The 12637-nt window shown below is 35.2% G+C and overlaps 1 protein-coding gene across 1 annotated transcript; it reads right to left on the bottom strand.

Annotated features, from left to right (window-relative positions):
• Window positions 1–2300: 2300 nt before the first annotated feature.
• On the bottom strand, window positions 2301–11625 carry ZNF780A (zinc finger protein 780A). The gene is given in 4 exon segments (XM_032487403.1): window positions 2301–2746; window positions 2829–2928; window positions 3011–3869; window positions 11537–11625. Coding segments are annotated over 4 exon segments (1494 nt in total).
• Between the last annotated feature and the right edge of the window lie 1012 nt (window positions 11626–12637).

The following is a 12637-nucleotide window of genomic DNA, read 5'->3' as shown; positions in this document are numbered from 1 at the left end:
ATCTGAACAGACTAATAACAAGGAGATTGAATCAATAATAAAAATCTCCCTATAAAGAAAAGCCCTGGACCCGATGGTTTCACTGGTGAATTTAACCAAACACTTAAAGAAGAATTAATACCCATCCTGCTTGAACTCTCTCCCCCAAATTGAAAAGGAACATTCCCAAACTCATTTTACTAGGCCATCATTATACTGATACCAAAGTCAGATCAGTACACTACAAGAAAACTACAGGCCAATATTCCTGGTGAATACACATGTAAAAATTCTCAAAATACTAGCAAACCAAATTTATCAGCAAATTAAAAGTACCATATACCATGACCAAGTAAGATCTAGCCCTGGGATGCAATGATGTTTCAACATACACTGGGGATCAAGTACTGAATAATGACAAAACAAGGTTCTGGTCAAAAGAATCTTGGATTCCTGTATATACTTGAAGGATACAGATTTTTTACAGAATGCAGCTTCAGCCACATTCCATAAGTTCAATTATGTTGACATCTTAATGTCATTCATTCCTGAATAGTCTATTTCAATTTTTATTTCTGTTTGATCCAGGATTTAAATACACATGATTATAAATTTCCAGAGAGATGACAAAGTCTCTCCACACAAATTGCTTACCAACTGCAAACCACATCTTTACAATGGAGATCCAGAGCCATCATCTCAGTTTCACTAAGAATGGGATGGCCTGTCCTTAAATGTTTTCTGATGTGTTGCAGTATGACAAACATAACCTACAAAGTACTCTTCCCTCAAACATTTAATGTGAAACTAATGAAACCTCTAGACATAACTTCCTTTGTACAGAAAATAACAAAGGTCAGAGTAAGGCTAAATGACATTATAAAGAAACAAAAAAACCTAAGCACACAGTAGATAATTTTCCTGGATTTCTCAAAAAGTCAACATTATTTTTTAAAATGAAGAGAAATGTTCTAGACCAATGGCTCTCTAACAGTGGTGCCCATCAAAATCACCTGGAGAGCTAGTGAAATATTCAGAGGCTCAGAGTCACTGAGGTAGGATAAGGCCTGGACCTTTGTAGTTTACCAAGTTCCACAGGTGATTCTGATACCCAAGAAAATTTGAGAGTCACTGTTGCAGACGAAAAGAGGCTAATGAGAGCTAACAACCAAAAACAATGCAGAATCTGGAATTCATTCTCTCTAGAAAATAAACAGCTATAAAAAAGCATTTTAGACACCAATGAAGAAATCTGCATACAGAATAGTTATTATTGAATTATGGGTAATTTCCTTATGGGTAATTATGGTGCTATGGCTATATCTAAGACTGTCTTTATGTTTGGGAAATACATACTGATGTAATAAGGGGTACAGTATCATGATGTCTAAAACATATTCTCAATGGTACAACAAAAAATACACAGAAAAATAAAGATGTTAAATTGCTAACAACTTTGAATCTAGACAGGAGTATTTGGGTGTTTATTCTTTATGCGTAACAATTTTCATGATAAAGAGCTGGATAATACATGTGGATAGTTTTTATTTTTGCTGTTATTAAATTGTCTTTACTTCTGGACAGAGAACATAAATTACACATTTTCTGCCTGTTGAAACTTTTATAGGCAAATCATTTTAAAAACTCTCCCAGATTCTTCAACAGCTGTTATTTTCAACATTTTCCCATTCACAAAATCCACAGGGTTTCTTTCCAGCATTAACTTTTTGATGTAACTTAAGGAATGAGGCCTTACTGAGAATCCTCTCACGTTCTTTACCTTCCACTAGATTTTATCCAGTATAAGTTATTTAAAATTTAATTACAGATGAATGAATGTGGCTCTTCTAAACTACTCACAATAATACAATTTTCTCTCACATCAATAACAGTAATGCAAGTGAAACAACAAAGTAAAGCCATTCTTTATGAGTACAGGCATGTGCCAAATACTATTTCAAGGATCTCGTAAGTACTACAACACATTTATTCCCATAACTGTGCTACTAAGTACTCTTTATTGTTGCCATTTACCAATAGTGCAAAATGAGGATAAAACATCTAGCCTCATATCACACAGGCAGTGAAATGGCAATGATAATAAAGTATGTGCTTCAGGTAGACCTTTTCCTACATTTCTTCCAGTGAGTTTTTCTCTAGTGAATTTGAAGGCTTTTCCAAATTTATGAAATTAACATATCTAGTAAAATATATTTATGGTTAGTAAATTATGACTATGAAGGCTACCCTATATTCTCACTAGAGAATGTCTTTTCTGAACTCTAAGGTGTTTACTGTGACTGTAAGTCTTTTAACGTTACTTAATCTGACTTCTTACCAGTATGAATACTGCACTGTTGGGCAAACATCAGATCAGGATGAAAGGTGTTTCCACATCTTTTATAGTCATAGGATTTCTCACCAGTATGAATTCTCTGATGCTGAGTAAGTTGTTCATACCCAGTGAAGACTTGTCCATATTCCTTATATTCATAAGACTTCTGATGATTATGAATTTTCTGATGTTGAGTAAGCTGATCATTCATAGTAAAGGCTTTCTGGCATTCTTTACATTCATAGGGTTTCAGACCTGTACGAATTCTTTGATGGGCAATAAAAACTGAACTAAGTCTAAAAGCCTTACCACATTCCTTACATTTATAAGGTTTTTCACCACTATGAATTCTCGCATGTTGAACAAGGTTTGAAATAAAACTAAAGGTCTTTCCACATTCTTTACATTCATAGGATTTCATAGCAGTATGAACTCTCTGATGCACAGTAAAGACTTAACTAAGTCTAAAAGCTTTCCCACATTCCTTACATTCAGAGTTTCACACCAGTATGACTTCTCTGATGTACAGTAAGTTTGTAATTATTGCTAAAAGCCTTTTCACATTCCTTACCTTCACAGGGTTTCTCACCAGTATGAATTTTAACACGTTGAAGGTTTAAGCTATGACTAAAAGCCTTCCCACATTCCTTACACTGATATGGTCTCATTGGTATGAATTCTCTGATGTACTCTTATAAGGTCTCTACCATCAGTAAAGTATTTCCCACATTCCTTACATTCATAGGGGTTCTCACCAGTGTGATTTCTGTAATGTCTGAGAAACTGGTAATGGTGTTGAAAGGCCTTCCCACATTCCTTACAATCAAAGGGTTTCTCACCATTGTGAATTCTCTGATGCTGAACAAGGTTCAAGCCACAACTGAAGGCTTTCCCACATTCTTTGCATTCAAATGGTTTCTCATCAGTATGAATGTACTGATGTTGAGCCAGCTGTATCAGAAGACTAAAGGCCTTCCCACATTCCTTACATAAAAAGTGTTTCTCACTAGAATGCATTTTCTGATGCTGTATAAGGTTTGGACCATGATTAAAGCCTTTTCCACATTCATTACATTCATATGGTTTTACACCTGCATGAATACTCTGATGTTGAACAAGGTATGAATCATGATTAAAGGTCTTATCACATTCCTTATGCTTAAATGGCTTCTCGCCTATGTGAATGTTTTTATGATGATTAAGCTGGGTGGGAAGACTAAAAGCTTTCCCACATTCCTTACATTTAAAGGGTTTCTCACCAGTATGAAATTTCTGATGTTGCGTAAGTTATACATGAAGTCTAAAGTTCTTCCCACATTCCTCACATTCATATGGTTTCTCTCCCATATAAATACTCTGATGCTGCATAAGATTTGAACCATGACTAAAGTACTTCCCACATTCCTTACATTCATATGATTTATCTGTATTGTGAGTAAGAGAAGCATAATAAGTAGGCATTTTTTCATAGCTGCTTATCTTTTGACTGATGGATCCCTCTTGATGTCCCTGTTGTCTCTCAAATCTCCTTTTATATTTTGAGTTATTTCTAAAACTGAAGGCTTTGAGGCCAAGGGTTTTACTTACTTGCTTTATACCTTGTTCAAGCAAATTTATTTCATAAATCTCATTTTCTGGTGATAACTTCTCAGCTCCATAGTTTGACTCAAGATCTGAAAGAAAACACATATTTTCCTGTAACACACATACAAAATCCATTAAAGAATGGCTTAAACCTAAAATACTTTCAGAGAATTTGAAAAAAGGATTAAGAAGAGCTCTAATAACAAAGATAATTTATGTAAGATGGTGATGTTCACAATAGGGGAGCAGATTAATTTTGTGGAATTTAGCTGTTAATCAAAATCATTTCATAAACTTGTTACAGGTATTGATATTCAAGTAACTCAGATAAACAGAATAAGAACTTTTAGGAATAAATCTTGAGAAGCTGTATTTTTAACATCTCTATCAGATGATTCTGATGCAGATTAGTTTAAGAATCTGTATTTAAAATTGGTTTGAATGCTTCGTTTTTACTATAAAAATCCAAAACCTTTACCATGGATAATAAGAATTCATATCAAGCCACTGTGCCTTATGTCTTTCACGCTGCCTCTTTTTTGTACCTAGAACATGACACAACCTTTTTTCCATATCTTCATGCTTTGCTCAGACCGTTTCATCTCCCAAGAATCCTCTGGCCTGTGCTCTTTGTAAGAAACATCCTTCTTATCTTATAAGTCTCAGGGTAAATGTCTTCCTCAGAATAGCTGTACCTGCTGGGCCCTACCTAAATAAATCCCTGTCCTTTACTCTCTATTCTAGAGCTTCATTCCTTGCCTTCATAACTGTGTTTCAATTACATTTTCGTTCATTCATTCATTAACTCATTTCTTATTCTGCATATTGTCTTATCCCCAAATCCACAACGGCAGACACAATCCTAATGGCATTCATCACTGAATAATAAGTCCATAGCACATAATGTGCTAAATAGATTGGAGAATTACTGATAAATAAAGGAAATTAGGCTGACAGTAAAGGTTTATAATACAAAAAATAAGCTACTGGGAGAGGCTTATCATAATGAAAGAAAAAAAGACTGAAAAACAAATGAACACAGCAACAAGGACCAGGACGACAATAAAAAAAGTTCTGACATTAACATCATTAGCATCCCAGAAGAAGAGGCAAAATGTGCACAGCAGAAAAAAGTGTTGAAGAAAAGGGGCTAAAACCTTCCCGAGTTTGGCAAAACTCATAAACCTACAGACAAAAACCTCACTGCACCCCAAAGAGAATAAACCTAAAGAAATCCATACCCCTACTCATCATAATCAAACTGGTAAAAACTAAAGCAAAGGAAAAAAATACTTGAAAGCACCTTAAAAAACCCCAAACTCATTACCTATACAATATCCAAATAATGATTCAAATGACTCTAGGCTTCTCATCAGAAACCATGGGGGCCAAAGGGAAGTGGCACAACATTTTAAAGTGCTGAAAGAAAAATTCAACTCCAAATTCTATACCCTGAAAAAATACTGATCAGAAATGAAGATGAGATAAAGACATTTTTAGATGGTAGAAAACTTTGTCACCAACAGGCCTACTCTAAAAGACTTGCTAAAGGAAGTTCTTCAGACCAAAAGGAAATGATATCAGAAGAAAACGTGGAACACTAGGAATGAAGGAGAAGCAAAAGAAATGGTAAATATCTGAGTAAATTTAATAGACCATTTTTTTCTCTTGAGTTCTTTAGAGCATGTGCAATGGTTGAAAGAAAAACTGTATCATTGTGTGATGGGGCTTTCAATATATGTAGCTGTAATGCTACTATAGCATTCATATAAAACAAGAACAACATAAAGGGAACTATATATTGATATGTGATAACCACTGACTGAAAAAAGCAGGTTATAAAGCAACAATTTCAGTATGATCTCATTTTGCTCGACAGAAATAACTATATGTGTGTGTAAAGGTGTAGGAGGAGGGTGCTGAAGTAGTAATTACTAAAAAGTGTGATTGTTGGGGTTAAATTTTTAATTTGGACTAGTCTCTACCAGTTTTCTATAATGTACCTGTATTATGGCCATTATTATAAAGAGATATTAAATATTCTTATGCTCCTAACAAAATACAAAGGAAAATAGAGAGATCCATAAACTGAATGGGAGATTCTAACATACCTCTTTCAGTAATTTGCAAAAGTATGTATTTTTAAAAATTAAATAAACAAATTTACATAAAACACAAAACAAACCTGACACTACAAATACATGTTCCTTTTTCAATCACACACCACTTTATATAATTTGAACATACACTGCACTATAATATAAAGAAAGTCTCAACATACTTCAAAGGAGTAAAATCATATATTCTCTGATTGACCATAATATATTCATGCTATTATTAATTTATTTGGAAGTGGTTGATCAAAATTATAGTAATCTATACAGAGACAGGATATTATGTGATTCTTCACAGAATGCTATTGGAATTATGCATCCACCATGGAGTTTTCTGAACCAACTTAAGAGAAAATGTTTAAATCACACCAATTCAGAATGCCATGCTTTAAGAAAACTGGCCTGGATTTGACTGAAAAAAAAAAAGCCAAAGTAAAAGAAATAATAAAATAAAACAATTTTAAGGTACAAAAGTTCTTTAGATTAAAAAAGGACTAAAGAAACCTAACAATAAATCAATTCATGAACTTTGTTTTGACCCTGAATTGAAACATGCTCACATAAAACCAAAAATAATAGTAATAATAATAATAATAAAGAAAAAGGAAACAGGAGAAATTTAACTATCAACTATACTTTAGAACATAACCCTGAAAGAATAACTTTCCTAGATGTGATAATGACAGCTTGTTTAGTTTAATTAGGATAATGAAATTAATTAGGAATAATGAAAGGTTATTTAGGATAATGTCCTATTCTTAGGAGATGCAAGCTGAAGTATTTAAGTATCTGGTGTCATGACTTACTATCATATGGTTCAGCAAAAAAGGTTTAAATCATTTAGATACATAAGTACATACAGCAAATGTGGGAAAATGTCAGCAATTGGTGAATCTACATAATGGTTTTAAATGGAATTCAATTATTATTCTTTTAACTTTTCTCTAGGTTTGAACATTATCAATATAAAAACCTGGGAAATGAAAGAGTACTCTTGATTCAAAGAAATAATCATGAAAATTAGAAAATATATTGAGGGAAAATGAGGAGTTACTGGGTATGGGATTTCTTTTTGGGGTAAATGAAAATGTTTAAAAATTGATTACAGTGATAGATGCACAACTTTGTGAAAAACTATTTAATTGTACGCTTTAAATGGGTGAATTTTACAGTACGTGAATTGTATCTCAATTGTTATATTTAGAAAAAATAAGACTGCAAACTGTTATCAAGATACAAATACTCTGGGAATACTGTTCCTGTGACCACTTACTTCAGAGTCTAGAAGAGAAAAAAGTTCAAGCAACCAGACTGACTAGAGATACAATCACGCACACATACATTCGTACAGAATTAACACAAAATGAAGATTATTAACATGAGATTACAGTATATAATGGCTATTTATTTTGAAATGTAGATAGAGTAAAACTAGAAAAAATGGGAACTTGCAGGAAAAACTCAGGACTCTAATGAGTTCTTGTTTCTACTTACGGTTTTGTTTCTTTTATTTCCCAATCCTTGAACTAACACTAAGATGTCTATTTTTATCTGTTAGAATAATTTCTAGGAAAAATGTCTATAAGTCCATAAGCAATATCTTGTATGTGTCAATGACAGTCTCATTTGCTGCTTCTTTCATGTCTTCTTCACAAAGGTTTATTATGTTTCTGAACCTAACATTTTAGCTGCGATGTCCTCTTCACAACTGCTGAATCATCTTCTGTTAGGTCACTTTGCATCTAACATATTTAGAATTTCAAAGTAAGGTACAAATCCTACCACATTATTTTATTTAACTCTACAGAAATCCTATGGGCTTACTATAATTTGGTCAAAGTCTGGTGAATATAGACTAAAAAAAATGTCAATTTCCTGTAAACTCTCAAAGTATGATAGATGACTTTCTCTAATGGACTTTATAATAAATACTCTGCCATTCTTATTCAGATTTGATCTTCTTTGCTGGATAATAAGAAATTTAAATATGGTGGCAGTTTCTTTTTACTCATTACATCTTCCAAATATCACACTGCAAGTATCCACCATATTGCAGGTACCTGACCATCTTATGATTAACCCAAATTCCAATTCTAGGAATTTTCCATAGAAAACAGCTATGAAAGCACACATAATAAATGCACAAGAATGACCATCAGAGAATACTACATGATAACCAAAAATCAGAAACTTTAATATCTAATCAGCTGGCAGATAGTTAAATAAACTATGGTCTGCTATATGATGGCATATCAGGCCATTTTTCATTTATGATGTCCAAACAACTGATGAAGAAAAAAGTTAATGATGAATTACAAAGTGAGGCAAGCAGGATTTTAAAAGTATACCTAATTTCAGATATGGTACACTATCATTAGTAAAACAAACAAACAAATTTTGTTTTCGTATTCAGGATGTGAATCTGAACAAGGACAATTAGTAACTGCTCAGTGCCTGTTTCCTTATTAGGAAAATAAAAATAAGAGTAGCACAAAGGGTTGTCGGAAAGAAAAGTAAGAAAATGCAATTAAAATACATAACTACGTATTAGTAACTGCTTGTATGTATTATTATTATTGAGGATAAAGAAAGTCACATTTGTTAAAGAAACTTAATTCTACTATTTTCCTTTTTCTTATATGTCATATAGTAAAATATAGTATAAGGCCTGCTTTCCTCGAATGCTACACAAGAATATTCAGAGCCTTGCCTGGAGAATGCAATTCCTAAATAATAATATTAGCAAAAAGGGTTCTCACAGAGACTAGAGAAAAGGTGCCTTCTGGCACAGACGCTTCAGAGGGAGAGGCACTGACACTTTGCTCTTCTCTCCACAGACCCAGAAATGAATGAAAACTGTGACTGAATTGGATTCGTTTTTCAAACTGATTCTCACATATCCACACAGAAAATACAACTGGAAAAATATAAACCAAAACATCAATAATGACCATCTCTAGAGTGGGACTATAATACTAACTTTCTTCTTTTTAAGTTACTTAGTAAGAACAGCTCCACACTATTACATCATCAAAAATACACAATAAAGCTACTTCCAAGTTAAAAATAAGAACAGTTATCATGAAGTCAATACTTCCAACTATTAAAAAACTGAGCTTGTCACAAGGGTCATCAGAGAAATCAAAGTGACTTAAAGAAATAATATTAACCCATTCTAATATCCTTTAGTTGTATCTTACCAATATCATTAGACACTTTTATTATCAAGATTCTTCTGTGAAAGAATACAATGCAGTAAGTGGCATCTGCAGACTGAGTTAAGAAAATGCGTGAAATATATAGTATTTCAGTTCTCTTCTGCACTTAATAACCAATTAAAATATCATTTTGGATATCATCCTTACAGAATGCTTTATAAAACCCTCATTTAGTAAATAAGATTCAACTACAATGTAACATTTTCTTGAATACTATTGTTCATAACATGAATACTGCTTAACATTATATCAAATATTTTTTTCATGATTCCTTATAAACTTAATTTTATTAAGCATATAATATTCTACCACATGAGTCTAATGTGATTTGTTTAACTACTCAGTTTGTACAAGATCATTTTAAATGTCACCCCAGGTATCATAGTCTTTTGACTCTAGACTAAGATTTCTAAATCTTGGCATTACTGACATACTGAGCCCAACAGTTCTTTTTGGGGAGTTGGGGTGAGAGGGCTATTCTGTGCATTGCAGAATGTTTAGTAGCATCCCTGACTTCTACCCGCAGGATCCAAGTACCATTGCCCCCCAGTACAGCAACAAAAATTGTTTCTAAGTATTACCAAATGTCCCCTGGAGGGCAATCACCCCCGGTTGAGAACTACTAGATCACTGTCATGCACACTTTTGATATTCTCATGAAATTACTATATACTTTCTCTCCCCTCAAAACCCACATTTAAAATGTTCTAACCATGTCAATATACTATTTCAAGGGGTTTGTGGTCCCCTGAAACCATAAATAGAATCACAGGAACTCAGGTTAAGAATTTCTATTCTAAATCACTTGAGTATCTCACTCATTTTCTTAAAATGCAGGCAGCAATCACAATGTATCACATATTATTAATGTTCCTGTTGTGCAGAAAGTTGAGGGGAATATGCTAAAATCCCACTCCTGGGCATATATCAAGAGGAAACTCCAATTCAAAATGATACATGCAAAAAAAAATGATACATGCACCCCAATGTTCATAGCAGCACTATTTACAATAGCCAAGAAATGGAAGCAACCTAAATGGCCATCAACATATGACTGGATAAAGAAGTTGTGGTATACTTATACAATGGAATACTACTCAGTCATAAAAAAGAATAATGCTATTTGCAGCAACATGGATGGACCTGGAGATTGTCATACTAAGTGAAGCCAGAAAGAGAAAGAAAAATATTATTCATCACTTATATGTGGAATCTAAAAGAAAAAATGACACAAATTAGCATATTTACAAAACAGAAACAGACCCACAGACACAGAAAACAAACCTATGGTTACCAAGGGGAAGGTGGGGTGGAGGGATAAATAGAGGCCAGAATTTGCAGATACTAACTAATACATATAAAATTGGTATGTATTTTCTACTTTTTTCTAGATATATATTTTCTATACAATAAGGTCTTACCTTGTATAGAACAGGGACTGTATTTAATACCTTGTAATAGCATACAATGAAAAAAATATATACTGCTTTTCATATTATATATTATATATATTCCTTTTCACTATATATATAACTGAATCACTATGCTGTACACTAGAAATTAACACATTGTAAATCGATTATACCTCAATAAAAAAAATTTTTAATGGCCATACATAAAGAACAGCTAAAACTTACTATATGCCTGGCAATGCTCTAGGGGGCTTTACACATTTAACTTACCTAATGTTCATTACAAGCCTGAGATAGCTAGAAAGAGACAGAGCCATGATGCCAATCCAGATACTCTGGATCCACAGTCCCTATTCTTAACCACAGCACTGTACTCCTTCTCAAAAAGGCACATAAAAAAGAAGTCCAAAACATAAGTTGAGTTGCCAAACCTCAAAGGAGACCTGCACTACAAATTTAAACTGATGAGACTCCCTGGAAAAATCCTGCCTCCTACTAATACCAACTTCTGTGCTATTCCTTTCCCACTCCTGAGAGACTAACAGGCTGATTGAAATCATCTATCTCCATTCTTCATTTGCTTTGAAAAGTATGCCCTCAAAAAACAAGATATCTGATGTGGAATTCTGCCTAAACACTAATTTCCTCCTTACCAAATCAGGGTCTGAAACATAGCTTTAACATTCATCTCTGGCGGTTTATTTCCATATCATCTTAGAAAAAAATCAAGTGCACTGGAAGAGGTGAACGATTTGCCAAATGACTAAATTAACAGTTAAATGGAGAGATGAGGAATAATGGGGTACCACAATGGTGGGCTGCAAAACTTCTCATAACATCTATATTGAAAAAGTAAAAGCGCATTTCCCAAACAAAAACCAAGTATGAACTCACCCTTGACTTTCAGACGTGTAGCAATAAAACTCATCCTCTTTGGGGTTCTTTTGGATAATGGTACGACTGGAGCGGGAGAAGTCAAGCATGACTCCCTAGGCTTTTCTTGCAACCCAGACTAAATATGAAAGCACCTTCAGAGCCACACCTTCCCTCACATTGCACAAAATGGGACGGAAGTAAATAGAGGCATCGGTCCCTGAGTTCGCATCTGATTCCTGGGGACAGAGCTCTGAGAATGCTGTGGTTCTCAACGCATTGCTGTCCTCCTGGGGGACCCTCAGAGGCATTTCCAGCTCTTAAATTCCCGTCCCAGTTCCAGGTCTGTGCCTTCTTAAAAAAAACGTTTCATTCTAGGCTCAATATCTGACCTTCCTACTGGGGCCATTGCTCTCCTGCAGCCCCTGTGCCTGTGAGGGAAAAACAAAAGAGGGCCACGGGTCCCACTGACATTCACACAGCCACAGCAAAGCACGCCCAGTCTCCCCGCCACAGCAGCACGCGGGAACCCTGCACACCGCGTGTGGTGCACGATGTGCACTCTCACGCCCACACTCTGGTCGGCCACTTGGGAAGGCACGCTCCCCACCCCCGCCCCTCCTCTCCTCAGGGCTGCACGGCAGCACGGCAGCACTCTCCGTCATGCGTCAGTCATCGCCCCCGGCTCCTCCTCCTAAGCGCCCCTCTCTCCCAGCCACACTGACCGGTCTGTAGGACTGCAGAGGCCTCACACAGACACTAAGTTCTTCCTAGGACCTGAAGGCCTCACCTCACTAAGTCAACGACCATGGGGAGCAGAAGTGGGCCGCTAATTCAGCGCGGTGGCCACTGGGAAATACAGCCCGAGAGGACCGCCTCCCAAGCCTAGAACTGGGCTGGTCCGATTGATCCCAGCATGCAACTCGGGCCTGCCACGAATAGTGCGCAGGCGCAAGCTGCTACCACAGTGAGGCTCGCTTGTCTGAGAAGAGTTGCTCTTTCTTGAAGCATCGCCTAGCGTTGTTTTCTCTTAATGGAGAAAAAATGCACTTGAGCATAACCACTAAAGAAGAAAGAGCCTTATATATAGAAAGCCCTAAAAACTTCACCAAAAAACTGTTA

The sequence above is a fragment of the Camelus ferus genome, chromosome 9 (genome assembly GCF_009834535.1).
Source record: "Camelus ferus isolate YT-003-E chromosome 9, BCGSAC_Cfer_1.0, whole genome shotgun sequence".
Lineage (NCBI taxonomy): Eukaryota > Metazoa > Chordata > Mammalia > Artiodactyla > Camelidae > Camelus > Camelus ferus.
Note: the sequence above shows the minus strand (reverse complement) of the source record. Positions and strands in the feature narration are given on the sequence as shown.